This window comes from Papio anubis, chromosome 15 (genome assembly GCF_008728515.1).
Source record: "Papio anubis isolate 15944 chromosome 15, Panubis1.0, whole genome shotgun sequence".
NCBI classification, from domain to species: Eukaryota; Metazoa; Chordata; class Mammalia; order Primates; family Cercopithecidae; genus Papio; species Papio anubis.
Window position 1 is genome coordinate 27,904,278 of NC_044990.1, and position 27,995 is coordinate 27,932,272.

At 41.4% G+C, this 27,995-nt stretch overlaps 1 protein-coding gene across 3 annotated transcripts; it reads left to right on the forward strand.

Annotated features, from left to right (window-relative positions):
* Nucleotides 1-71: 71 nt before the first annotated feature.
* PHF11 (PHD finger protein 11) lies at nt 72-27,887 on the forward strand. Of its 3 annotated transcripts, none has more exons than XM_003913883.5 (10): nt 72-554; nt 5,848-5,969; nt 12,381-12,488; nt 17,305-17,438; nt 19,885-19,931; nt 21,028-21,092; nt 22,176-22,242; nt 23,083-23,214; nt 25,324-25,395; nt 27,408-27,887. In XM_003913883.5, exons 1-10 carry the CDS (start codon nt 461-463, stop codon nt 27,560-27,562), a joined length of 996 nt encoding a protein of 331 aa, XP_003913932.1. In that variant the 5' UTR covers nt 72-460; the 3' UTR covers nt 27,563-27,887. The 3 variants fall into 3 exon arrangements, with proteins under 3 accessions (XP_003913932.1, XP_021785320.1, XP_009190200.1); XM_009191936.4 differs by lacking the exon at nt 72-554 and adding an exon at nt 594-889; XM_021929628.2 differs by lacking the exons at nt 72-554; nt 5,848-5,969 and adding an exon at nt 591-889.
* Nucleotides 27,888-27,995: the final 108 nt, after the last annotated feature.

Consider the following 27,995-nt stretch of genomic DNA (forward strand, 5'->3'; position numbering starts at 1 on the left):
CTGTAGCCCAGACTGGAGTGCAGTGGCTTGATTTCGGCTCACTGCAACCTCCTCCCGGTTCAAGCGATTCTCCTGCCTCAGCCTCCGGAGTAGCTGGGATTACTGGCACGCGCCACCCCAGCTAATTCTTGTATTTTTAGTACAGATGGGGTTTTACTATGTTGGCTAGGCTGGTCTTGAACTCCTGACCTCGTGATCCGCCCTCCTCGGTCTCCCAAAGTGCTGGGATTACAGGCGTGAGCCACCATGCCCGGCGTTTGGGTTTTTTAAGCTATTCAAATTTAGACTAGACTTGAATCCGGGGCAGTGTGCGTGAGAACCCCTATCTGCACATCCAGCTTTCTCCGGGCTGGCTAGTGACTGAAAGCGACAGCCCAGATTTGAGAAAACGAAACCTAGTGCAGCCAGGGCACTTCCGGGATCTCGCTATCCGGACGCCACCCGCAGCTGCAGCAGAGCCATGGCCCAGGCTTCGCCGCTCGGACCCAAGAGGGTGGACGGCGCCGGCAGCCCGGAAGCCCAACCCGCGCAGGAGGCGCTCTTCCTTCCCACCGGTGTGTACCACGGGGGCGGGCGGGGCTGGGCGGCAACGGGCCCGAGCAAGGGGCCTGCCTCCGGTCGTGGCCTCTTGGGGGCCCCGACCTGCCCCTACTCCGAGCCGGGGCCCCAGACGCCGGGGCCGCGCTGGACGAACTTGGCTCGGCACTCGCGTGCGTGTCGGGGGGCGCCAGAGGACAGGGCGCGGCCCGGGCCAGTTCCACGGGTGGCTCTGACTGGCCATGGTTTCACACGAGTGGCGGGCATGCTTCGGTTTACCTCTCCCGCGGGTGACAGCCTAGTGCTTCCACCACAACCGATGTCAACTCTCCTAGCGCTCCTCCACTCACAGGTAAACCAGGACAGTGGAGGGGCGCCCTGCTGCGGGGAGGCAGGGGCCGGCCCTGAGGGAAGAGCAGGGTCTCACGTTCACGGAGGACGTGACTGGAACCCGTCTCCTCCTCCCCTCCACTCACAGGTAAACCAGGACAGTGGAGGGGCGCCCTGCTGCGGGGAGGCAGGGGCCGGCCCTGAGGGAAGAGCGGGGTCTCACATTCACGGAGGAAGTGACTGGAACCCGTCTCCTCCTCCCCAGTCGTTCCGGTCCTCCCCGGCCCTCTCCTTGAGTGGGTGGGTCTTCTGACGGGTTCCTGCCCTTGCGTATGTTTAGTGCTCCTAACGGTGTGCCAGGCTCAGGGCAAGGCCCTGAGCATACGAAGATGAGTTAGGCAGGCCCTGCCCTAGAGACTCTACTATGCAACTTTAATGAGGTCAGAACCACAGAGGTACTGATGAGAGACTCCTGACTCCCGGTGTTCAGGGAAAGCTTTTTGAGGAGAGGATGCCCGGGCTTACCTTTTTTTTGTTTGTTTGTTTTTGTTTTTTTGAGACAGAGTTTTGCTCTTGTTGCCCAGGCTGGAGTGCAATGGCGCGATCTCGGCCCACTGCAACCTCTGCCTCCCGGGTTCAAGCGATTCTCCTGCCTCAGTCTCCCGAGTATCTGGGACTCCTGCCTCAGCCTCCCGAGTAGCTGGGATTACAGGCATGTGCCACCACGCCCGGCTAATTTTGTATTTTTAGTAGAGACAGGGTTTCTCCATGTTTCCTGGGCTTACCTTAAAGGGCAAGACTCAGCCAAAGGTGGAAAAGTTGAAGGGGTGTTCCCAGCAGAGAAGACGACACAAATAAAGGCACCAACCACAAAACGTCATACGTAAACATCATACGTGTCAACCACAAGTCAATCAGTTGGATATTTCATTCGCTGGTGTACATATGGACTGTAAGATGAGTCACGAGAGTTGCGATTCCATCCTGACGTCTTCCGCAAACTCCAGACTGGTATAACCAACTTCTTCCAAGTCTGAAATGATCTCAAACTGAGTATGTCCCAAAGAGAATTCTTGTTTCCCCCACTCTACTCAAGTACTCCAAACCTGCTCAACCACCAGCCCATTCCATTCATCCAGTTGCTCCTCCCAAAAACCTTAGTGGCTCCTCAGGGCCTCTTTTTCCTCCCCACACCCCTTCTAATGTATCAGTCAGGCCAGCCAGTTCTGTATTCAGCCTGACTGTATCTGGAGCCTGACTGCTTCTCACTACTTCCATTACTGCCACCCAAGCCTACGCCATCCTGATCTTCTGCCTTGACTATTGCTTTCCTGGCTTCTATTCTAGCCTTTAATACAGGCAGGCCTGCATACCAGCCAAAATGCTTTTTGAAAAACAAAAAGTAAATGTGATTCTCCTACTCAAAACCCACCAATAGTCTCCTATGACTCTCGCAACAACCTGTGAGCCCAGCCTACAGTTTACCCCATGTCCTTATCTGATTTGACTCCTGGCCATCTTAATGACTCTGCTATCCTGCCACCTTGTAGGTCCTCTAAGCCACCAAAGGTGTCCCTGCCTCAGGATCTTTCCATTTGCTATTCTCTGCAAGGAAAACTCATCGCCGCATCATCCCATTTTCAGTTCCCGATCATATTCAGATGTCTGCTCATACACATCTTCCCTCAACCTTGCCTGCCCATCCTGTCTAAAAGAGCACCCCTTGCCCCTGCTCCTGTCACTCTCTACCTCCTTCTCCTGCTCTATTTTTCTCTATAGCACTTATCACTCACTACCCGGAAAACAAAACAAAACTTGTTTAATGCCTGTCTTTACCACACCACTGGCATGTAAATTCATCTTACTCTCTTCTATCCCTAGTGTCTAGACTGGTTGGCCTAGTAGTAGTAGTAGGACATAGCAGGTACTCATTAAATATTAAATAATAGTAAGTTCTCATTAAATATTTGTTGAAGGAATGAATGTACTTATATATAACACTGTGGAGCTTGACTTCTGTAGGTGATGGGGAAATGCAGGTAGATGTCCATTTCAGGTAGATCATTCTGACAGTAACCTAGTACATTTCTGGTAGATCATTCTGACGGTAACCTCGTACATTTTCAGGTAGATCATTCTGACAGTAACTTCGTACATTTCAGGTAGATCATTCTGACAGTAACCTCGTATATTTCAGGTAGATCATTCTGACAGTAACGTAGTACATTTCCAGTAGATCATTCTGACGGTAATGTAAAGAATGGAGTGGGATCATGACAGGGAAAATAGAGACAAAGACAAGAGATCACTGGAATGGACTAGGTGAAAGACCCTGAGGGTAAGGCAGTCCACCTTCCACACCGCTGCCAGCATTGCCTTTCTCTTAAACACACATGGGCACACAAACACACATATACACATGTGAATGTGCACACACAGATCAGGTCATGGTCCTTCCAGTGTTAATAAGCACATACTGGCTGCAAGTACTACAAAAACAATTTGATGTAATTTAAGCATAAGGGATGCTTATTAATAGTAAGCAGGATGACCAGACTCACAGACCCCCAGAGCACAGATGCTTTAGAATCTTACAGAAAGTGCTGAGGACTAGGACCTGAGAAGCCATTATAAACCAACACTCTCCTTTATCTCTTATTTCTGCATCTCTCAGTGTATCTGCTTTGTTCTTCTGTCTTTCTCTGGTCCAGTTTTCCTGGTAATGGTATAGAAGATGGCTGCCCTGGCAGCCTCTCAGTTTTTACATCTTCTTCTTTAAGAAACCAGCCCAATCTGAACTGAAATCTTCTATCCTGAATTCCATATATCTGAGAGATGGGCAGGTCCTCTGGGACTTTCAGCTATGTCTACAGGAATGAAGTACAAACATGCCTGCTGGGGGTCATTGTGAGCTGAACAGATACCCTAAAGGAGTCCGTTGAACATCCCCTTTGGTTCCCCATGGTCCCTCCTCTATAACACACACATCCTTATTCCTATTTATACATTCTAAAGATGTTCCCAGTGATGCATTCTGTTCCCAGTAATGAATTCTAGGTATACCGAAACCAAATTCAGTCACACTTAACTTCTGCCAAAGTCATATCTAGCCACTTCATCCTGAGATAATGCAATGGAGCCATTCATTCTCCAAGGCCATTACCAAGTTCCTTGCCAAGCCTCTAGGTAATGTCTACTGTTTTGGTCTGTATCCAGTTCAGGTAGGCAATCACTGGACCAGTGATAAAATTGGCTTCTACACATCCAGCAAACAGTGGAAGAACTAAAATAGTAAACTGCAATAAATACTAACGATAAAAGGAGAAAAAAGGAGGAACTCTCCACACCAGCACCATAAATTAGTTACCAGCCCAGAACAAATCTATACTGGAAGAGAATTCTAAATGAAATGATAGGATTAGTGAATCCCATTCCATCTGTTCCACCCATTTCTTTAGTGGCAGAATGTGTTCCTTGGCCACCCTTCCTGGTTTCCCCAGATTCTGTGCCCTGGGTGGATTGCCCTTGGCTGGAGGGCTTTAAGAGTAGAGGCTAGAGTCTTGGCAATCCATTTCCACATTGAAGTGGGCCTGCAGATTGCCAGAGAGACTAAGAATCAGTGTGTTGTTTGAATTAGTCATAGTTCTCATAGTGCATGCTTGTGATCTTTCTGTGGTTTCATTCTGTATAAACTTTATTGGCTCTCAGTTTCATTTGTGAGAATTCTAAAATTCTGCAATCTTGTCGGGTCAGGCTCTGTGAGTCCTCAGGGTTGCTAAACCCCCTAGAAATGAGCCTGGGGAGCCCTGCTGGCCATCACTATTCTTGGTGCCAGCTACAGATGAAAACCAGGGGGCTCTTCCCTAAAATACTTCAGCCTTCATGACACACCGTTAGGTATCTCTCCCTCTCTGAATCTGTACAATTCCTGATTCAGATGGTGAAGGATACCAAACTGTCCAAATGTATGTGGTCCATGAGTTTCAGATAACACATAGCAAGAGTTCAGATAGTGAGAGATGCCTGTCTGTGTAAAAGTCCTCAGTGTGGCTCCCCTAACTGCAGAGAATTACACGCTTCCTCCAGTCTAGAAGATTAAAAGAACTAGAAGAGCCGAAATCTATTAGGATGCTGTGATGTGAGGGGATTTAGCAGGAAAAAGCCACTAGGGAGAACCTGTGGGTCCCACCCCGTGTTTTTATCCATCTGCACTGGAGACAAACTCTGGGTCTAGCACAGCAGTGTTGTCAGCATATCTGTCTTGTTCTTCTCTGTATTCCCAGTTGGCAGACATTACAGACCACCTCTGTATTCCCAGATGCCGAGACTCTTGGAACCCAAGTACTTGGGAGTGCAGCTTACGTATCAGTGAGTTGACAGCCCTGCCCAATGCACAGAAACAAGCAATGTTGTGCGAAAATGTTCCTGGTTATGTTTCTTGAATAAAGGTCTTCCTCATTTTGGCTGGGCACAGTAGCTCATGTCTGTAATCCCAGCAGTTTGGAAATGCCGACATAGAAGGATCACTTGAGGCCAGGAGCTTGAGAACAGCCTTGGCAACATAGCAAGACCGCGGTCTCTCAAAAAAAAAAAAAAAAAAAAATTAGCTGGCTGTGGTGGCATGCACCTATAGTCCCAGCTACCTGAGAGGACCACTTGAGTTCAGGAGTTCAAGGCTTCAGTGAGCCACTGCATTCCAGCCTGGGCAACCGAACAAGCCTCTTGTCTCTACATTTTAAAAAGAAGAAGTTATCCTCATTATTAGGCATTTAGAAATGAACTCATTAATTCTTTTATTAGCACATTAAAAAATAAAAACTAAATAGCTTTTCCACTTGGGTCCCCAATTTTTTATCTCTCTGGGAATTAAGAATCTCTCATAAAAACAAGTGCCCTACCTTCTACTTTAAGACTGGAAGAGGAGTTAGTGAGACCAAGAAATTCCACTTTTCCATTTCTCACCAGGGATGTTACTTATAGGTGTCTTTCAGGTTGCAGAAAAGATGGAAAAAAGGACATGTGCACTCTGCCCCAAAGATGTCGAGTATAATGTGCTGTATTTTGCACAATCAGAGAATATAGCTGCTCATGAGAATTGTTTGGTAAGTTACTTGAAAACGTACTTCAAAGTACATGAGTACTTTTAGTGTAGCGCACACAAGAACAAACAACACTTTGGATACAGAGAATAACAAGTTTGCCATGGTTTGGGCTTTTAGGTGAAGATTGGTGAGCATTTTTTTTTTTTTTTTCTTGAGATGGAGTCTCACTCTGTTGCCCAGGCTGGAGTGCAGTGGCACAATCTCGGCTCACTGCAAGCTCCGCCTCCCGGGTTCACGCCATTCTCCTGCCTCAGCATCCTGAGTAGCTGGGACTACAGGCGCTCACCACCACGCCCAGCTAATTTTTTTATATTTTTAGTAGAGATGGGGTTTCACCGTGTTAGCCAGGATGGTCTCGATCTCCTGAATTCGTGATCTGCCTCGGCCTCCCAAAGTGTTGGGATTACAGGCGTGAGCCACCACGCCTGGCCTGGGGAGCATATTTTTCTGACTTTGAACTATTTCAGAACTTATCACCTATGATTACTGGTAATTTTATTTGTAAGTGGTTAAATACACAAAGAGAAAGAATTGTGCTGAAGAAGCTTATTTATAGATATTTTAATGAAATATCTAAAATATAACAGACACTGATAGATCTTCTACCCAGATATAATTTCTATCAAAGTCTACAGATTTCTGAGATTTATCCATGTTGGTAAACATAACTCTAAGTCTTTCATTTTAAATACGATGTTCGATTTCATGACTATATCACCATTAACTGTTCTGTGAATGGGCATTTAGTTTTTCCAGTATTGTTTTCTATGAGTAACAAGTTGTCATGAGCATTCTTGTCTAGGTCTCCTTTTCATGTGAGAATTTCCCTCGTGTAGGCTGTATGGCTAAGAGCAGAACTGTTAGGCACAGGAATGGGGTGTTTTATACTTCACTAAATATACCAAATTGTTCTTCAAAGAGATTGTACCATTTAATACACCTAACTTACCAAACATCATAGCTTAGTCTAGCTCACCTTAAACATGTTCAGGACACTTACGTTAGCCCACAGTTGGGCAAATCATCTAACACAACACCTGTTTTATAACAAAGTGTTGAATATCTCAAAACATTTATTGAATACTGTATTGAAAGTGAAAAACAGAATGGTTTATGGGTACTCGAAGTACTATTTCTACTGAATGCATGCACTATTGTAAAGTTAGAAAAAACTGTTAAGTTGAACCATTGTAAGTTGGGGACCATCTGTATAAAGGAGGATGTGTGTAGATTATATGAAAATACTATGCCTGTTAGATAAGGGAATTGAGCATTCACGATTTTGGTAGCCTCGGGGGTTCCTGGAACCAATCCCCTGCAGACACTGAGGGATGACTACACTGTGGCTTTATTACTAGCCTTGGCTGTTATTTTGGCACTTTGAATTTGTGGATCAGCTTTTCATGTTTGACCAAAATTCCTCTTGGAATTTTGATTGGAATTGCGTTGCATTTATAGATGAATTTGGGGAAAAAATAGATACATTCATATATTATATTATAAATAATTAATATAAATAATTGGAGAGACAGACCCTGTTAATGGATGGGAAAAAGACACATTCACATATTATAACATATAATATATTAATATGTTATTAATGTATAATGTATTAATATGTTATTGATACATTATATATTAATATATCAATTATACATTTATATACAAATATATAAATATATTATTTTATATAATATAATTAATATATATTAATATATTGTATGTTATATGAATGTGTCTTTTTTTCCCATCCATTAACAGAGTCTGTCTCTCCAATTATTTAGGTCTTTTATAAATTTCAAAACTGTTCAATAATTTTTATCTGTAGACATATAGAACTTGGGGTTAGGCATATTCCTGGGCAAGTTTTTTGTTTTTTGTTTTTTGTTTTTGTTACTTTTTTCTAAAAGCTTTTTAAATGAACTATTATCAGTATGTATGAACACTGTTGATTTTTATTTATTGATTTCATCCAGCAACCTTACCAGTCTTATTAGTTCTAAAACCTCTCTAGATTTACCTGGATATATTGTATGTGGACAATCCTCATCTTTAAATAACAACAATTTTATTTATTTACCTTTAATTCGGGGGACTCTTAATCTCTTTTTCTAGTTTGTGTTTTTCCAGAACATTCAATTATAGCAGTGATTACAAGCAATTAAAGTTGGGAGCCCTGTCTTGTTTCTGATATTAATGGGATGCTTCAAAAATCTTATCATTGTGTATGTTTTACATTCTTAATGATTTCATTTTATTAAAATAAGGAAGTTACCTTTATCTCTAGTTTGCTAAAAATTAGAGCGTGTTGAATATTACAAAATGCTTGTGCTACATCTATTGAAATGATCCGGGTTCTTTTTCTCTCTCTGGCTACAAACATTGCTAAATGCTTTATTTTATTTTACTTTTTTATGTGCATAATTTGATGTTTATTTTAAATTACAAATTTATGGAAAAGTTGCATATACAGTACAAAGAACTTTTTTTTTGGGTCAGAACCATTTTAAATTAAATTATGTGTTATCTATCCTGAATACTTTAGTTTTTTGTTTTTTTTTTTTTGAGACGGGATCTTGCTGTGTCGCCCCAGGCTGGAGAGAAGTGGTGCGATCTTGGCTTACTGCAACCTCTGCCTCCGGGGTTCAAGCGATTCTCCTGCCTCAGCCTCCCGAGTATCTGGGATTACAGGCGCGTGCCACCACACCCAGCTAATTTTTTTGTATTTGTAGTAGAAACGGGGTTTCACCATGTTAGCCAGGATGGTCTTGATCTCCTGACCTTGTGATCTGCCCGCCTCGGCTTCCCAAAGTGCTGGGATTACAGGCATGAGTCACTGTGCCCAGCCTTTAGTATGTATTTTCTACAAATAAGGTGATATGGTTTGGCTATGTCCCCACCCAAATCTCACCTTGAATTGTAATAATCCCCACTTGTCAAGGGCGGAGCCAGGTGGAGATAAGTGCGTCATGGGAGCGGGTTTTTCCCATGCCATTCGCATGATAGTGAATAAGTCTCAGGAAATGTGATGGTTTTATAAAGAGGAGTTCCCCAAAAATCTCTCTTGCCTGCTGCCACGTAAAACATGGCTTTGCTCCCCCTTACCTTCTGCCATGATTGTGAGGCCTCCCCAGCCATGTGGAATTGTGAGTTCATTAAACCTCTTTTTCTTTATAAACTACCCAGTCTTGGGTATGTCTTTATTAGCAGCATGAGAACTGACTAATACACAGGACATTCTCTAACACTATAACAATATAAACGTCAAAATCAGGAAATTTTGTTATACTACTACCATCTATTCCTCAAACCACTGAGGTTTCACCTGTTGTACTAATAACACGTGTGTGTGTGTGTGTGTGTGTGTGCTTTTTTTTGAGACGAGGTCTCACTCTGTTGCCCAGGGCTGGAGTGCAATGGCACCATCATGCCTCACTGCAACTTTGACCTCCTGGGCTCAAGTGATTCTCCCACCTCAGCCTCCAGAGTAGCTGGGATTGTAGGCATGTGCCACTGTGTCCAGCTAATTTTTTTGTACTATTTGTAGAGATGGGTTTTTTGCCATGTTGCCCAGGTTGGTATCCAACCCCTGGGCTCAAGCAGTCCTCCCACCTCAGCCTCCCAAATGCTGGGATTACATGTGTGAGCCACCATACCTGGCCTAATAACATTTTTTACAACAAAAGATTTTCGCTCAGGGGTTGCATTTGGTTTTCAGGTCTTAAGTTTTTTCATTTCATTCTGTTAGTAATGTGTGTTGTACTTATATATTTTTTCTGCTGTGAAACCATTCTTAGATTAACACCATTTAATGGTGATGTTTTATTTTTACTTATTTATTTGAGACAAGGTCTCCCCAGGCTGGAATGGAGTATAATCATAGCTCACTGCAGCCTTGAACTCCTGGGCTTAAGCAATCCTCCCACCTCAGCTTCCTAAGTAGCTAGGACTACAGGCATATACCACCACACCCAGCTAATTTTTTATTTTATTTTTGTAGAGATGGGGGTCCCACTGTGTTATCCAGGCTCATCTTGAACTCCTGGCCTCAAGTGATTCTCCTGTCTCAGCCTCCCAAAGTGTTGGGATTACAGGCGTGAGCCACCGCTCCCAGCGGTGATCTTTTTATTCTAATATACCGTTGATGTTGATTTGCTACTATTTTTTAGTTAACTTTATTGGCATATTTTACATAAAATCAAATGTACCCATTTTAAGTGTCCAATTCAGAAAGTTTTGAGACATGTAACCACATGAGACCCATGTAACCACTACCACCATCAAGATATAAACATATCCATTACCCCAAAGGGTTTCCTCAATGCTCTGTGCAATCAATTCCTTCCTACCCCAACTCCCTATCGATTTGTCTTATCTTTTCTCAGATTTCATATGAAAGGAATCCTATCGTTGTCCTCCTTTGTGTCACTTCCTTTGCTCAGCATACCGTTTTAGATTCACCCATGTCGCATGTATCTGTATCTTGTTCCTTTATCATTCTTCATAGTACTTAATTGGTATGCATATATCACAATTTGTTTATTCATTCATCTGTTGGTAGACGTGTTATTTCCAGTTTGGAGCTCTTATGATAAAGATCAGTTCTGAGCATCTGTATGTGAGTCTTTGTGTCTTTATTTAGGTCTTTCATAATTTCAAAATTGTTCAATAATTTTTTTTTTTTTGAGACGGAGTTTTGCTTTTGTTGCCCAGGCTGGAGTGCAATGGCGTGATCTCGGCTCACTGCACCCTCCACCTCACAGGTTCAAGCAGTTCTCCTGCCTCAGCCTCCAGAGTAGCTGGGATTACAGGTCCCTGCCACCATGCCCAGCTAATTTTTTGTATTTTCAGTAGAGATGAGGTTTCACCATGTTGGCCTGACTGGTCTCGAACTCCTGACCTCAGGTGATCCGCCTGCTTTGGCCTCCCAAAGTGCTGGGATTACAGGTGTGAGCCACCGCACCCAGCTATTCAGTAATTTTTATCTGTAGAGGTATAGATCTTGGGGTTAGGCATATTCCTGGGCTTGTTTTTTGTTTTGTTACTTTTTTCTAAAACCTTTTTAAATGAGCTATTATCAGTATATATGAACACTATTGATTTTTATTTATTGATCTCATCCAGCAACCTTACCAAAGTCTTGTTAGTTCTAAAAAGTCTCTAGATTTACCTGGATATATTGTATGTGGACAATTCTCATCTTTAAATAAGGACAATTTTATTTATTTACCTTTAATTTGGGGCACTCAATCTGTTTTTCTTGTTTGATTATGTTTCTTTTGGGTAAACAGCTAGAACTAGAATTACAGAGTCATAAAGTGAGTGTATGTTTAACTTTAAAAGTGATTGCATTATTTTACATTTCTACCAATAATATGTAAGAATTTCATTTGCTCCACATCCTCATCAACAGTGGGTCTTGTTATTTTAGGCAGTCCAGTAGATGTGTATTGCATCTCACTATGGCTTTAATATGCCTGAGGGTTAATGAGACTGAGCATCTTCTCATGTGCTCATTTGCCATTCATAAACCTTCTTTCATGAAGCATCTATTCACATTTTGTGCCCACTTTTAATTGAATTGTCTTATTCTTGAGTTGTAAGTGTTTTCTAAATTCTGGATGCAAGTCTTTTGTCAGAGATATGTATTGTGAATATTTTCTCCCAGTCTCTGGCTTGCCTTTTTGTTTTCTTAGCAATGTCTTTCAAAGACAATTTTAATTTTGATATAATCCAACTTACTTTTTCTTTATGCTTTCTGATTTTTATATGAAATCTTTGCCTATGCCAATGTCACCAAAATTTACTCTTAGGTTTTTCATGCCCTTTTGTTATTTGATTATAAAATGTGAAATATTGATCTTCAATTCAGATTTGGATTCTTCTGGTTTCAAGTAGCACATAGAGACTTGAGCCGGTCTAAACATAAAAGGGGATTTATAATAAGGTTTTGGGAGCATTTCATGTTTCCTAAAGGCAGGCATGCAGGTGGGTGTAAGAAACAGCTAGAAAGCCATTGGGAACCTAGAATGTCCTCTTTCTAGCCCTTGTTTTTCTTTCTTTGCAGACTGACTTGCTCTGACCACGTGGCTTCAACTATTCCTCAAAGCCCATTCCACACTTTTAGGATAGGGGATTGGACTGACCTAGCTTGGCATCAGGGTTCCACCCAGGTCAATGAGTTATTAGAGGTCAGGATTACAGAGTATAAAACATGCCTGGAAAACAGGGTCATTCCCAGAGAAATGGGATGGCTTATGGTCTGTTCATCCATTCCCAAAGGTTGCCACTGTTTTACCCCCAGTCCATTTCCCACTCCTGGTTTGATTTTCCACTTTTGGTATGATTTTCTGATATGTAGCTTTCAATATTACTTTGTGCATACTCTGGATTTTTTTTTCCAATCTGCAGCTGTATTCTTCAGGACTTGTGGAATGTGAGGATCATGATCCACTTAATCTTGATAGAAGTTTTGATGTGGAATCAGTAAAGAAAGAAATCCAGAGAGGAAGGAAGTTGGTAAGTGTAAATGATGTTATTTCTTATACTGGATGAACAGAGCCTCAGGGGATGCATTCCAAAGGAAGTCTATTTGACTGATAAACTAGGGATAGAGAATCTTCTTGGAGAGCTGAAAGAAGTAGGAACTGTATTGGAAACCTCAATTCAACTTAACATTTAATTATTTATTTATTTATTTTGAGACAGAGTTTTGCTCTTGTTGCCCAGGCTAGAGTGCAGTGACGTGGTCTCAGCTCACTGCAACCTCCACCTCCTGGGTTCAAGCAATTCTCCTGCCTCAGCCTCCCGAGTAGCTGGGATTACAGGCATAGGCCACCATGCTCGGTAAATTTTCATATTTTTAGTAGAGACAGGGTTTCACCATGTTGGCCAGGCCGGTCTCGAACTCCTGACCTCAGGTGATCTGCCCGCCTTGGCCTCCCAAAGTGCTGGGATTACAGGCGTGAGCCACCACGCCCGTCCAACATTTAATATTTTAAACTAAACTACCATATACTTCACCAGTAAAGTGATCTGAGTTAGAATGCTTTTGCTGTAAGTAGAAGTAAGCTCAAGTTAAACAGACTTTTACAAAGAGGATGCTTACTTTTTCACTTGATCAGAGAAAACACCTGCTTTCCAAGCTGGTTGATTCAGTGGCTTGATGTCATCAGGGGCCCAGATTCTTCCTCTCTGGCCTCCTGTCCCCAACATCAGCTGGTCTCCTTGTGGTCATAGGGTGGCCGCAGGCAGCAACTGAAGCATCAGGCTTTCTTGTTCATATCCAGTGAAAGAGAAAGGTCATCCCTACACATGGAATAAGCCCCCTTCTAAAAGTTTAATTAGGTTACACCCCTCTTTCTGCACCAACTGCTGGGGGTGGCCATAACTAATCAGGGTCTACCCTGGGAGCTGGGGTCGGCTCCCCATGGGTCATAAGGGGGCTCTTCAGGAAGGAAGAAATGCTGAGAAGTCATTCCACTGGGCTTATTGCAGTGACTTCCTCTCAAGGACCCTTCACATCTTAGTAAGCAGGACAGCAAGTGTGAGCACCTCACACTCTGACTACAACCACAGGGTTAATGACCGGGGACAAACAGTTAGTCTTTGCAAGGCATCAGCATCAGCAGCATCCTGTGGTAGGTGTGTTACATACACTGTTCTAGGTAAACTCCCAGCTATAGGTAAAACGATGCCCATTTTGTAAATCGAAGAAATGGAAAGTTCAGGGTGAAAGGGAACAGTCCAGATGGAATTCTGCAAATTATGCTGTCTTAGGCAGTGTACACAATACTGTAGTAGGTCCTGAAGCAAGTCATAAAAATGGACTGTGTGTGGCCCAGGCATGGTGGTGCATGCCTCTAATCCCAGCACTTTGGGAAGCCAAGGCAGGAAGACTGCTTGAGCCCAGGAATTTGAGACCAACCTGGGCAACATAGTGGGACCCTGTCTTTACCAAAAAAAAAAAAATTAGCCCAACACATTGGCATATACGTGTAGTCCCAGCTACTTAGGAGGCTGAGGTAGGAGGATTGCGTGAGCCTGGAAAGTCGAGGCTGCAGTGAGCTATGAGCTCACCACTGTACTCCAACCTGGGCAACAGAGTGAGGCTCTGTCTCAAATTTAAAAAAAAAAAAAAAGAAAGAAAGAGTGTGTGGATCCTGCTCTCAATGTGTACCCTATACTAATAAATACTTGGCAAGACTGGCTGCTAACAAAGTAGCAGACAAACCTCAACTAGAATATTTTTGTTGCTCTTCACTAATTGGATTTGAGTGGGGAGACATAGAGTTAAAGAAATCTGTGTGAAATTCTAGTGGCCATCCAGTCATGAAGAGACCCAGGCTGAGAAATGAGGGCAGTTGACTGGAGGCATAATATTTGGCAGAAAGCAGGTACCTGAGGGTTTCTGCAGATCTTGGGATGCAGACTTCCCTACTGGGAAGGCTTTGGGATGGGTTGGAAGTAGAGGATAAAGGAGAGAAGAGAGGAAAGTCACCTGAGGTAATAGTTACCCACTCACAGCATTTATGGAACCCTTGGACTATGTGGGCAGATACATGGCACACACCCGTCGTGGGGACAGGCCAGTGCTGTGGTGGTTTCAGTACAGCTGGGCAAGTGCCTCGAGGGTGAGCAGCAGGGGCCCTCAGCAAGCAGGCTCCTCCCTAGGATTCGGACTACCAATCTGACACAGCCACATGAGCATCCAATAGCATTTCAGAGTAAAGTGGCCAAAAAAATACAGTTCCATCTCCTACACACACACACACACACACACACACACACACACACACACACACACACACTCTCCCCATCTAAATCTGCTCATTCTTCATCCCAGTAAACAGCACCATCATTATCCATTTGCCCAAGCCAGAAGTCTAAGGACTCTCTTTTCCTCGTCAACCTCCCAGCCCAACATCAAGCCCATGGGCACAAACTCCTAGATGCATCTTGCATTCATCCGCCCACTTCTCTCAGCGTCAGTAATCCACCATAGCGAAGTCACCCATCTTGTTCTCTAAATCTAGTACTGACCCTCACCCCACTGTCTCTCCTGCCATCCCTACCCCAGCCCTTTGTTCTCCATCCAGCAGCAGCCCAGCAGCCCGAGTGATCTTTCAAAAATGTTAATCAGTTTATATTCCCCTTGCACAAAGATAAAACCCAACTCCTTACTCTGGCGTGTAAGTCCCACTTGATCCAGCCCTTACTTACCCCTTTGATCATCCCAAGGCTTCGTCGTGCCCACTTCACTGCTCCAACGGCACTGGCCATCTGTCTTGTCCTTGCTGTAGCTTGCCAGTGGGGAAGCTCATTCTTGTGGCCAAGACCCAAGGCCCTCTGCTTAGAATGTCTTTCCTCCTCCTTTTTGCATCTGGGAGGTCTTATTATTATTCAGATCTCAGCTTCCATATCACCTCCTTAGAGGTGACACATTTTACTGACTGCCCAATCTGAAGTAGGGACCCAGTGACACTCTGTCACTTCACCCTATTTTAATTCGATATAATGTGTATATAACTTTGTGAGATGTTTTAAACTTTGCTTTATTTGATCATTGTACCTTGTCTCCGATAGAATGTAAGCCTCACGTGGACAGGCATCTTCTCTGCTTTGTCTACTACTGTTTTCCCTTATCCTAAAATCGTGCCTGCCACATCATAGCTACTGCATACTAAATAAATACTATATACTCATGTATTTTTAAATGAATAAATGTTTATTAGCCATTTGTGTTTTTTCTCCTGTAATTTGCCAGTTACCATTTTTCTGCAGGTTTTCAGAATCTGAAAACTTTATCTAGTATGTTACAAACATTTTTCTTTCCATCTTTTCCTTGTCTTTCAAATATTTTTTAATGCCCTCAGTATAAAAATGGAAGTTTAAAATTTTTGTATAGTAGGCTCTGTCAGTCCTTCTGTCGCCCAGGCTGGAGTACAGTGGTGCAATCACAGCTCACCACAGCCTTGATTTCCCAGGCCCAAGCTATCTTCTGGCCTCAGCCTCCCACATAGCTGGGACTACAGGAGTGTGCCACTATGCCCAGCTGATTTTTAAAGTTTTTTTGTAGAGATTAGGTCTCACTGTGCTGCCCAAGCTGGTCTCGAACTCCTGGGCTCAAGCAATCCTCCTGCCTCAGCCTCCCAAAGTACTAGGATTACAGGTATGGGCCACCACGCCTAGCCTGTCAAGAGTTTTCATTTGTGGCTTCTGGGTTTTCTTCCTGCCTTAGACAGCCTTCCTTGCCTCCATACTATGCTTTTTTTCTTTCTCCTATATTTCCTCACCTTTAAGAGTTTTTTGTTTAACATTATCTAGTTAGAGCTTTAATCCATGTGCAACTTATTCAGGAGTATATTGTGAGGTAGGGATCTAACTTTATTTTTTCCTATATACATAGCCAGTTATCCTCCTCCCAAATTAAATGATCGTTCTTGTATGCTCTGATTTGAATTTCCACCTTTATCATAACCTTATTTCTTGCCTATATTTGAATTTCTTTTAACTGTTTCTGTGCTTGCTTGTGCCGACCCTGGGCTATGGTGTGAGTGACCTCCTGTTCTGCAAGGCGAGTTCACTGGGCCCCCACGTCATTCAGCCAGAGTATCATGCGGATCAGCCTTGGTCCTGGCTGGATTCCCCTAAACCAGTGAGGCTGCTGTGGCCTCACGCTGCCTAGCCATCATGACACCACTCTCACATATAAAATACCAGATAGATAAATAAATACAAGGCAGGGAGCAAATAAATTGAACTAAGAAAAAACTGTTAATAGAGTTGTAGAATTTTTTTAAATGTTTGGCCCTACTACCTAGATTCCAAGGAGGTTTCCCTTACTTTATCTCACATTATCCTCAATAGCAACTCTGTAAGACAGACATTATCACCCACGGCAGGGTCTAAGTCCGAAAGAGAAATCACACCACTCTTAGTGGCACAGCCAGCGGCCACTCTCGCCTGTCTCAAAGGGCCCCCTAGTGGGGCCCCTTGCCTGGAGCTGGACAAGTTTGCCTGCTCTGCTTTTTAGAAAATTATTTTCAAAATAGAGAGATTGTTTTTGAAACAAAAAGCATTTTCTGCTTTTAATCAGATCATTACAAAACTGTCTGTCCAAGCATTCCAGTTAGCTGAGGTTTTGCCAAAATTCCCAAATGAGCAGCCAAATGTAAGTACTGTACCCTAATGTTTGTAACAGGATGGAACCTTGCTCATGATGCCAGGATAAAATGCAGGGCTCCTGGAACTTAAATAACATGTAATGATATCTTTGAATTTTAACAAATAACAACAAACAGGTACTTACTCAGTAAAATCTATTCTTCTGTAGAAATGTAAATTTTGTCATAAAAGAGGAGCCACCGTGGGATGTGATTTAAAAAACTGTAACAAGAATTACCACTTTTTCTGTGCCAAGAAGGACGACGCAGTTCCACAGTCTGATGGAGTTCGAGGAATTTATAAGTATTTAATAAAACATTTTTAAAACCACATTTGGGGGATTGGGATAAGGAATGGTTAGATTAAGACAAGGAGACTTTTTTTTAAAAAGTCTATTTTTTTTTAATAAATAAAGATTAATTTTATGTAAATGGTTTTGAAATGAGAACATAGCTAGTTTGCGGGATGCCCAGGGGTTACGTGAATTTTGATTTCAGTGAAAAATATATATATATATATAATTTTAGTCACAATATCTTGAATAATGAGCTCAATGTTAGGAGAGCATGATTTTTTTAAATGTGATTTTTGTGAGCTATGTTACATTCTTAGGATGATTTTTTTTAATTCCATTCAGAGGCTGCTGTTTTTTCCTGCCGGTGGGCGTATATTCCCAATTTTCCCATAGTGTTCCAGGCACTATTTTATTTCTTTCTTTAATAACCACTTGCTTTATGCCAAGCACAGTTCTAAGTGCTTTACAAATGTTAACTCATTTAATCCTCATAATAGTCAACTGAGATATATACTGTTATCTTCACTTTCCAGAGGAGGAAACTGGGGCCTTGAGACACTCAGTGAGTTGTCTCCAGGTTACACAGCTAGTCAGTGGCAGAGCTGGGCTGCAGGACTTCCAAGTCCTCGCTCTTTGCCACCATGTTGTCTTCAGGTATGGGGGCTATATATTCTAAAACACGAGGGAAGCCTACCAGTGAAAGAAGCTTGCTAAACAATTTTAAATGTAATTTTGAGCAAGTTCCATAAGTATTTTGTTGCTAATCAGGCATGAAATGTGTAAATATGTAAATTTCATACTGCACTTCTTTTTATATTTGATTTTCTAAGAAACTCACAGGTTGTTATAGTCTCAGAGTTTCATTTTTATTATTTACCTTCCCAAAGAACTCGTTTTGGTATGACCTTTAAAATGACCTTAAACACAAGATCAAACAAAAAGGAATGAAGTCCCTGCTATAGCTTAAGGTTTGAAAAACCCATTAGAAGAACAAATAGGGACTCAATAAAATAGTCTTCTTGCATTGTTTTTTCAAGGAACAGGTGAATTTTTATGCATTTTTAAACTGAATTTAAACCTTCATGCTTATCATACATGAGGCACCTTGCTAGGTGCTACGAGATACAAAGAAGAATAAAATATAGATTGAACCTCAGAGAAGTTATCACCTGGTGGGAAGCCCAGAAGAAGGGTCAATGCAAACAGAAGCACATGGGATAACCAGAGAAGGAGGGGTTACATGAAGGGAGCTTGGCATTGAGTTGAGAATTGTTGACACTGTGGAATGGATGGGAACATGGGGGTTCATCCTGATATTTTCCACACTGTTTTATATGTTTGAAAAAATTTAAGTACTTGGGAAGTGAAAGTGCTCAGAGATACCAGAATCAAAGTGGGAGGAGATTAACTTTGTTTCGGTGTTGCTGGGAAGGCTGCATGGAGGAGGTGGGAAGTGGTATAAGATGGGAAGAAACGGCATTCCCCTAGGCGAGGAGGCCACTGCTTCCTGAGAGTCCACGCCATCTGGAGAGGAAGGGAGATGAAGCTGGGTGCCCAGGAGGAGGAAAGGTTAGAAAGAAAGCAGCCTGAGCAGCTTTATAAACGATTCACTTCATTTCTTTTTTGTTTTTTTTAAAGACGGAGTCTTCTGTGGCCAGGCTGGAGTGCAATGGTGCAATCTCAGCTCATTGCAACCTCCAGCCTCCCAGGTTCAAGCGATTCTCCTGCCTCAGCCTCCTGAGTAGCTGGGACTACCGGCATGTGCCACCACGCCCAGCTAACTTTTGTATTTTTAGTAGAGATGGGGTTTCACCATGTTGGCCAGGAAGGTCTCAATTTCTTGACCTTGTGACCCGCCCGCCTCAGCCTCCCAAAGTGCTGGGATTACAGGCATGAGCCACTGCGCCCGGCCTCACTTCATTTCTTCATCATAGCCTGCTATGCTGCTGCTTTCTCTTGGAAGATACTAATCAGTTCTAGGCCCTTTGTAGGTCAAATCTAAGATCTGGGGCAAATACCTGTTTTCATTGAAAACTACTTTTTCCTCAAATTAATGCATGCAATTTTGTGCTATTTATTGTTGAAAACCAGCAGAATCTTGTACGTCAGATGGAAATCTGCATGTCTTTAGGTCTCTTTATACAGTAAAATCCCACTGACCACTGTATATGAACTAGTATTGTTCATAATACTTCATCAGTACTCATTCCTTGAAAGAACATAATCATCTTCCTAAGTCCCTGAGGGCATAAGAGACATCTAACTGGGCCTCCCGTCTGCACTCAGTGGGGGTCACTAATTTTACACAGGTTTAAACAGCTTTAAAAAAAAAAAACTTTAGTGTGACACCATCATGAAAAGTAGGGTAGTATGTTTTTAATCACAAAAATAGATACGATATTTGAAAACTGTAAATAAAAATATTTTACAATTCTTTGAAATTAAATATTTCAGACTGCTTTGCCAACAACATGCTCAATTCCCGAACAGCGCTCAAAGTGGTAAGTTCCTAAAATTTAGCACTGTGAGTTTTAAAGAAAGGTAAACATTTAGGTAATATAAGGAATAGTCCAATTTTCTAGCTTCATTGAATTAAAATATAAATACATGAGTTAAAATTTTACATATCTAGAAAATTGACAACTTATTTGTGTACTATGTGATATAACTAACTAATTTTTTCTTCTTTATGAACAAGACCTATTCTCTTTGAACCATTCGCTGGTATCTTTCATTCTCCCTACACTCACAGAACCAAACTAAGACATGGGAAAAAGCCTTGACTTTTGGGACTGCTTCTCTTCCATAAGAATTTTCAGTAGATAAAATTTAAAAAGTGCTACACCTTCCCTGAGTGAAAATTCCCTAAGGATGCATGGTTAGCATTTCAGTTCTAATTAAGGCAGACTGGATCCTGGCTAACTGGAGTTATGGGGTATACTTTCATTCCTGAGTGGAACAGCAGTGTCTTAGCAGCACTAAATCTGCAATGTTCACTGTGAACTGGAGTCAGGACCTCGTTGGAAGACTTAGTTCTGCGTCATGCCAACTGCATTTTATGGTGATAAACAACACTCTCCAAATAGCACCTCTACAGTCATTTTTCAGTCATTACCCTTTTAACTCAGCAGGAAGTGCTATTACAAATTCTGCTTTAAATCAGTGTTTACTGACGGAAAAGCATCAGCAATACACACTTAACCAAATCTTTGCAAATGTCATCTATTAAATATCTTCATCTTTATTAGTCTGTTTTACTTTGAACATCTTCACTTATGAGTGAAATTGAGTGCATTCCCATATCTTTTCACCAATTATATTTGTTTTCCTATGTCCCAATTTGTTCATTTTTCTATTCAATGCACCCTCTCCCCAGAGAGTTCCCCATGTGCCCATTTTTCTACTCAATTTACCTGTTTTGCATTAAACTTATAATATTTTTTTAATTAACCCTTTATCATAAGTGCTGCAAACACTTAGTTTGCCATATCTTTTGACTTTGTAAAAACTTTTGGCATATGAGTTGTATATTTCATGTAGTCCAACAGTAATCTTTTCCTTTATGGATTCTAATTTTTAAATGGTTTCTATTTTTAGCTAAGTTTTCAGGAGTGAAAAGAAAAAGAGGAAGGAAGAAACACCTCTCAGGCAATCATATACAGGTGATCTGACTTAGTTTTTATAGCTTTGCATTTCTTCATACAGAGTCCTTATTTAAACCAGTCTGAATGTCAGGTGAAATGTACTTTCCAAATCATCCGAACAGACAGCCTTTGTAGAACATTCTTCATTTGTGTTCTCAGCTAAGGCTGCTCCTGAGGCTGCCTTTTTAGGAAGAATCCCATAGTCGGGAAGCTCTTAGATAATTCCTAGATGACAGTATCACAATGAGATGAGCATGAAAATGAAGCTGGAAGTTCCAAGCACATAATCTTCAGGAGGTGACATTCTCTGAGCTCTTATAAATTCCCTGGCACCAAACTAGTGAGAGCATCTGACCCCACAGGTGCTTACAGTTAAAACGGGCAGAGGGTGCGGTCAAACATCCTTATGGAACCAAGTATTTCCCAGCTGCATGGCCCACACCTGACCACATTTGTAGCTCTTATAAACTTCTGGATTATTATGTATAAAACGTATGAAAGTATTTTGGGGATTTGAAAGTTTTTATACATCAGCACGTATAAGCTAAATTCATATGAGCCAGCAACCTTCACCTCCTCCTGTTTATACAAGGGGTGCTTGTCAAACACCTCTTGATGTTTTATAATACAAAACAAAAATACATTTGCTGTTTACATCTAAATATGAATATGGGGCGTTTTGTTGTTGTTGTTGTTGTTGTTGTTGTTGTTTTTGAGACAGAGTTTTGCTCTTTCGCCCAGGCTGGAGTGCAATGGCGCGATCTTGGCTCACTGCAACCTCTGCCTCCCGGATTCAAGCAATTCTCCTGCCTCAACCTCCTGGGATTACAGGCGTGCACCACCACGCCTGCCTAATTTTTGTATTTTTAGTAGAGACAGGGTTTCACCATGTTGTCCAGGCTGGTCTCAAACTCCTGACCTTGTGATCCGCCCACCTCGTCCTCCCAAAATGCTGAGATTATAGGTGTGAGCCACCGCGCCCAGCCAGGGCATGATTTTTACTGTAGGCGTATCATTTAGTTATGCACAGCAAAAGACTGGTTTTCATTTTATGCAATATTAAAATCAATGTAATGCAATCTTGATTTTCTCTCCTTCTAGTCACCCGAAACAATGAAATGTAATACATTCGTAAGACAAGTGAAAGAAGAGCATGGTAGACACACAGGTTTGCACTAAGTGTTGTCTGTGACAAATATGGCCTACAATACTTACAAAAATGTCAACCCACGTGTTTCAAACTTGGTATCCCGCCTAAATCTTTATTCTTCTAGGCTTGCAGTAATTAATGAGTATAAGTCTTTATCGTAACTATCCACTTTATTGTAATCCCAGCATATCAAGATAACTTAGGTTGGAATGGTCCGTTGTCTTCAGTATTAAGAAAAGACAGACCTCTTAATAAAGACACAGACAGGCTTGCCTGAGCTCAGAATCCAGTGATATGTCACCCCTCACACTGTGACCCCCGTAACTGTAGTTCTCTGTTCTTTAAAGAAATAGACATTCCACTAACAACACATACAAACTGTGACAAAAAGTGACAGGGGCTGTTATGTCAAATATTTAAGGGTAATCTTTTAAAATCCCTTAATTCAACTACATATCGGGAACAGTGTACACTGCTCGGGTGACAGGTGCACCAACATCTCAGAAATCACCACTGAAGAACTTACCCATGTAACCCGAAACTACCTGTTCCCCAAAAGGTATTGAAATTTTAAAAATTACAGTTTTTATATGTTTAAAAAATCCTCTTAACTCATATAGTTATTGTAAGCAGAGAAATTTTCACTTTTACTTTTTGTAACATTTCATTCATTGTTTCAGCTGGCCAAAAAAAATGAGATATGATGAAATTATAATTAATAGAAACGGTGAAGGTGCTGTATTATTTTACTAAGTATGTCATCCACCACTAGGCAAGGTCTGAAGAAATAAGCATAAAATAATTTATGATTGGCTGCCCTAAGACTATTTCCTTCTCAAATGTTTGTCTTACTCTTAGATGCAACTGTGAAAGTTCCTTTTCTTAAGAAATGCAAGGAAGCAGGACTTCTTAATTACTTACTTGAAGAAATATTAGACAAAGTTCATTCAATTCCAGAAAAACTCATGGATGAGACTACTTCAGAATCAGGTACTGATGAATAGCAATATTTCTAAGTATAGAGACTTCTCCCAGACCTAGATGTAAAACAAAACAAACCCAAGAAAAAAAAAAAAGGCCCATTTTCTTCCTATACTACTTTTTTCTTCTTCTTTACCTCATTCTTTATTTTATTTTATTTTATTTTATTTTATTTTATTTTTTTGTGAGACAGAGTTTCACCCTTGTTGCCCAGGCTAGAGTGCAGTGGTGGGATCTCAGCTCGCTGCAGCCTCTGCCTCCCGGGTTCAAGCAATTCTCCTGTCTCAGCCTGCTGAGTAGCTGGGATTACAGGCACACGCCACTATGCCCAGTTAATTTTCTGTATTTTTAGTAGAGACAGGGTTTCACCATGTTGGCCAGGCTGGTCTTGAACTCCTGACCTCAGAGGATTCACCCACCTTGGCTCCCCAAAGTGCTAGGATTATAGGCGTGAGCCACTGCACCTGGCCCTTTACCTCGTTCTTTAATAAAATCATTGTACCAGATCTACTGTGCTTCATAAATCAACAGGATGTGGGTAATTTACAAACTCAGTAATTTAGTCAAAAGTAACCTGATGCCCCGAGAGTTGTGGTACATTTTCCAGAGGTGTCTTACAGGTTGGCCACTAACACAACGTGCCATTCAGAGACAGATTCAGTCACATATGCTCCCCTGCCACTGCCCTGCACTCCTGTTGCTAAGATCTGAGAACAGTATTATGTTAGTTTTGATTTGACTCAAATTCGATTCCTTGATAAGCCAAGTGTCCTTTTTTAAATAATGTTAACCCAAACTTTAAAGTATAGAAGAACGAATTTTAATGTTTTGATTGATGTTTGGTTTAGAGATGAACTTTGTTAAATAAGTTTCTTTCTTAAAGAGCTCTTTGGGAAGCCAAAGTTCCATTTGTATGTGCAGGTATATAGCTACTTAGCTTTTTGTTTTTTTTTTTTTGAAGCAGAGTCTCGCTGTCTTTCCCAGGCTGAAGTGCAGTGGCGTGATCTCAGCTCATTGCAACCTCTGCCTCCAGGGTTTAAGTGATTCTCTTGCCTCCGTCTCTGGAGTAGCTGGGATTACAGGCATGTGCCACCACGCCTGGCTAATTTTTGTATTTTTAGTAGAGACGGAGTTTCACCACATTGGCCAGGCTGGTCTTGAACTCCTGACCTCAAGTGATCTGCCCACCCTGGCCTCCCAAAGTGCGGGGATTACAGGCGTAAGTCACTGCGCCCAGCCTTACTTAGCTTTCTTATAACTTATATCCCATGAGTTTAAAATCTTTATTATAAATATAGTTATTTTACAAGGACAAGCTAGACAGCTTATATTGTAGGCAACAATATAAAAAAATGTGTATTTGAATGGGATTATTTTTTATAGGGCAAAGCCAAAAAGTGAGATAGTAAACATTTGCAAAAGCTCATTTATTATATTATTTTATTCATTTATTTCCTCTAGACCAAGCACTTCCCAAACAGTGTGTCTGAGAATCACCTGTAGGGCTTGTGAGGACACAGATAGCTGGGCCTATCCCCCAGAGATTCTGATTCGGTACAAATACCAAGAATTGGGGGCCAGGTGCAGTGGCTCACGCCTGTAATCCCAGCACTTTGGGATCCCAAGGTGGGCAGATCATCTGAGGTCAGCAGTTCAAGACCAGCCTGGCCAACATGGCGAAACCCCGTCTCTACTAAAAATACAAAAAGTAGCCGGGCATGGTGGTGTGCACCTGCAATCCCAACTACATGGGAGGCTGAGGCAGGTGAATTGCTTCAACCCAGGAGGCAGAGGTTGCAGTGAGCCAAGATCGCACCACTGCACTCCAGTCTGGGCAACAGGGTGAGATTCTATCTCAAAAAAAGTAAAGAAAAGAAGACAGGAGAGGAGAGGGGAGGGGAGGGGAGAGGAGGGGGAAGAGGAAGAGGAGAAGAGAAAAGAGCCAAGAATTACATTTCTGACAGCTTCCCTGTGCTGCTGCTGCTGCTGCTGTCTAACATTAAAGTTCCATGGCAGATGACTGCTCTCTTTCCTTTCCCCTGTTTTGGATTACATATAAATGGAGGAGTTTCTGCCTATACAAACTGTTTAATATTGAAAATGTTTTTCTCCCTCCAGACTATGAAGAAATCGGGAGTGCACTTTTTGACTGCAGATTGTTTGAAGACACATTTGTAAATTTTCAAGCAGGTACATGAGTTATATAATATCTGAGCAGCATAGTCAAGAAATATTTATCACCATATTGAAACAATATACTATACAGGTGATAAAAATATTTTAGAAGAATGTTCATTGTTTTCTTAAATGAGAAAAGCCAGTTACAAAAACAGTATGACCCCTGCCCACACGGAGGAAAAAAATGTACAGGTACATGTGCACAGACAAAAGCTGCACCTGGTGGAGAGAGTGGTTGGTTGTAGGTAGTTGGATTATAGTGATTTTTGTCTGTTCTTTTAGTGCTATATTTTCCAGATTTTCTATATACACACAAACACTTTTGTAATGAGAAAAACTCATTAAAAAAGTAGAGACAACAAAAAATTGATTCCAAAATTGGAGCATATTTTGGCCTGTGTGTGGCCCAGGCAGGAGCTAGTGAAGCTTCCTGTGGCTTCTCTACTCTTGCGTGGCGAGGCTATGATAAACCATCCCTCCACTTGCCTCCCTCTTGCTTGGTGGGATAGGTCAAAATTTCAATTCTCCCAATATTAATCTTCAAATCTAATTTAATTTCTTATCAGGGAGGGTTGCAACTGATTTAAAGTTCATCAGGAAAAAAAAAAAAAAAAAAGAGCAAGCCAGAATAGCCAAGAAATGTTTGCAGTAGAAAATATGGTTTGGTTTGGAGGAGGGAGATTTAACCTTCCTATTAAATATCAACCATTTATTGAGTGAGTCCTCCTTTCAGCATTAAGATGCCCTCAAGACAGGCTACACCTCCACTTGTTTCTGAGTCCGGTCTGACTTCTCTATCAAGGCTGCCACCCATGGCTGGGCAGGCCGTGCACAGAGTCACACAGCATTGGTGTGGATGGCTCCCCCTGAAGTTGCACAACAGAGTGCCCTCCACACTCTGCGTTTCCACAGATGTATCTGTCTCTCCAGCATATGGTAGGAAGACAATACAATTTCCCTGGGAAGAAATCATTAGTTCATATCCCTGTCTCAACACGGCCAACCTTTCTCATTTTGGCTTTCTATATTATACATTTGTTTGAATTTTTTACTACATTTATAACCAGCAGGAAAAATATTTGAAAAATCTACCAAAAATAATGTCTGTTTTAATAGTCTTTTGAGGATGTCTGCTACTATATGGCAGTATCCATATTTTTTTAAAGCAGCCTTAAATATCTTTTTCTAAAAAGAGTTATTTTGTAGGGGACTTCCGTGTGTGTTTCTTTCATGTAAGGGCACATGTGACACATCACTACTTGGATGGGTTAGGTGGGAGTACATATATTATAATGTAGTATTGGAGGGTGCCACTACTTGGAACTGCATGAGATTCAATTTAAAAGGTGGGTTTCACCATCCCGGTTGATAAAAACTTGCTTAATTTAGCCTTACTAATATTTTAAATTAACTATAGGTATGCAGTTATTCTGAATAAAAGTTGTGTATGTGTGTGTTTTAACTGTTTGATTTTGAGGCTTTTAAAAATTACATTGCCATTGACTACTATTTGTTATTTATAAAGCCTAAGTATCTTCCTCCTAAGCTTTTCTAAGTTTCCACAATTAAAAGCCTTCCTGTTTCTAAATGAAACCTAAAGCTTTTATGTAACATTAAAAATTGGACACATTTTTAGGAGGGATTTGTCCTTAACCTTGGTATTCTAGCCACATTCTCCAATTATCATATCTCAATAAATGGATATAGTATAGCATGAAGGTTATACAGTCACTATTTTCAAGTTTTCAAATATATACCAAGGGACTTGTTCTGCTATAAATGTGCACAAAATCTTAAGGGTTTACTAGGCAGCTTTGTGTATAAATGTTAGAATTCTGTCCTGAATTAGAAGGAGGAAGTGAAGGCATAAAGAAACCAGCTCCTGCCCATAACGCTCTGGATCCTTTTCCTCGGAGGCATGAGGAGTGTGTATCTGTACTTGCAAGTGAAAGGGGCTAGAAACGGTACATTATTTCTAATAAAACTACTGAATAATCTGAAATTTTTTTTTATTCTTTTCATAGCAATAGAGAAAAAAATTCATGCATCTCAACAAAGGCGGCAGCAGTTGAAGGAAGAGATTGAGCTACTTCAGGACTTAAAACAAACCTTGTGCTCTTTTCAAGAAAATAGAGATCTTATGTCAAGTTCTACATCAGTATCGTCCCTGTCTTATTAGGGATTACCATTTCCTAAGCCAGGAGTCAGGCCAAATTGCAATCGGGCTCAAAACCAGAGACCAGGCTGTGAAATCCACACATCTTTAGAACTAGTCATTTCCTCTTGGTCCCGGCAGCTCTTCCATGTTCTTGCTAGTTGATATTTTGATCATTCTTTGCACACTCTTACTTGTGTTTGTTGTTCACTGTCACATTCCCAGCACCTAATATGCTCAGTAAATGTTTGTAGAATAAGTGCATAAAATGTTATTAACCTTTGATTCTAGTTACAGCCCATGATGCTTCTTAGATATAATAAATTTGGATTATACTACTTTACTTGTACCAAATTTGCCTGTTTTCGTGTCACAAAGTCTGCTTTTGAAAAATCCCTTTTCAGCCATAGTTATCATGTTGGGATTCATCATCTTCAAAACAAATACCTAAATTTTA

Bases quoted from the DNA above. Each gene is read 5' to 3' on its own strand.
- PHF11 (XM_003913883.5), top strand. From the start codon at position 461: ATGGCCCAGGCTTCGCCGCTCGGACCCAAGAGGGTGGACGGCGCCGGC. The intron at 19,932-21,027 runs GTAAGTTCCTAA...TTCTATTTTTAG, and splicing joins CCCGAACAGCGCTCAAAGTG to CTAAGTTTTCAGGAGTGAAA. The intron at 25,396-27,407 runs GTACATGAGTTA...TTCTTTTCATAG, and splicing joins ATTTGTAAATTTTCAAGCAG to CAATAGAGAAAAAAATTCAT.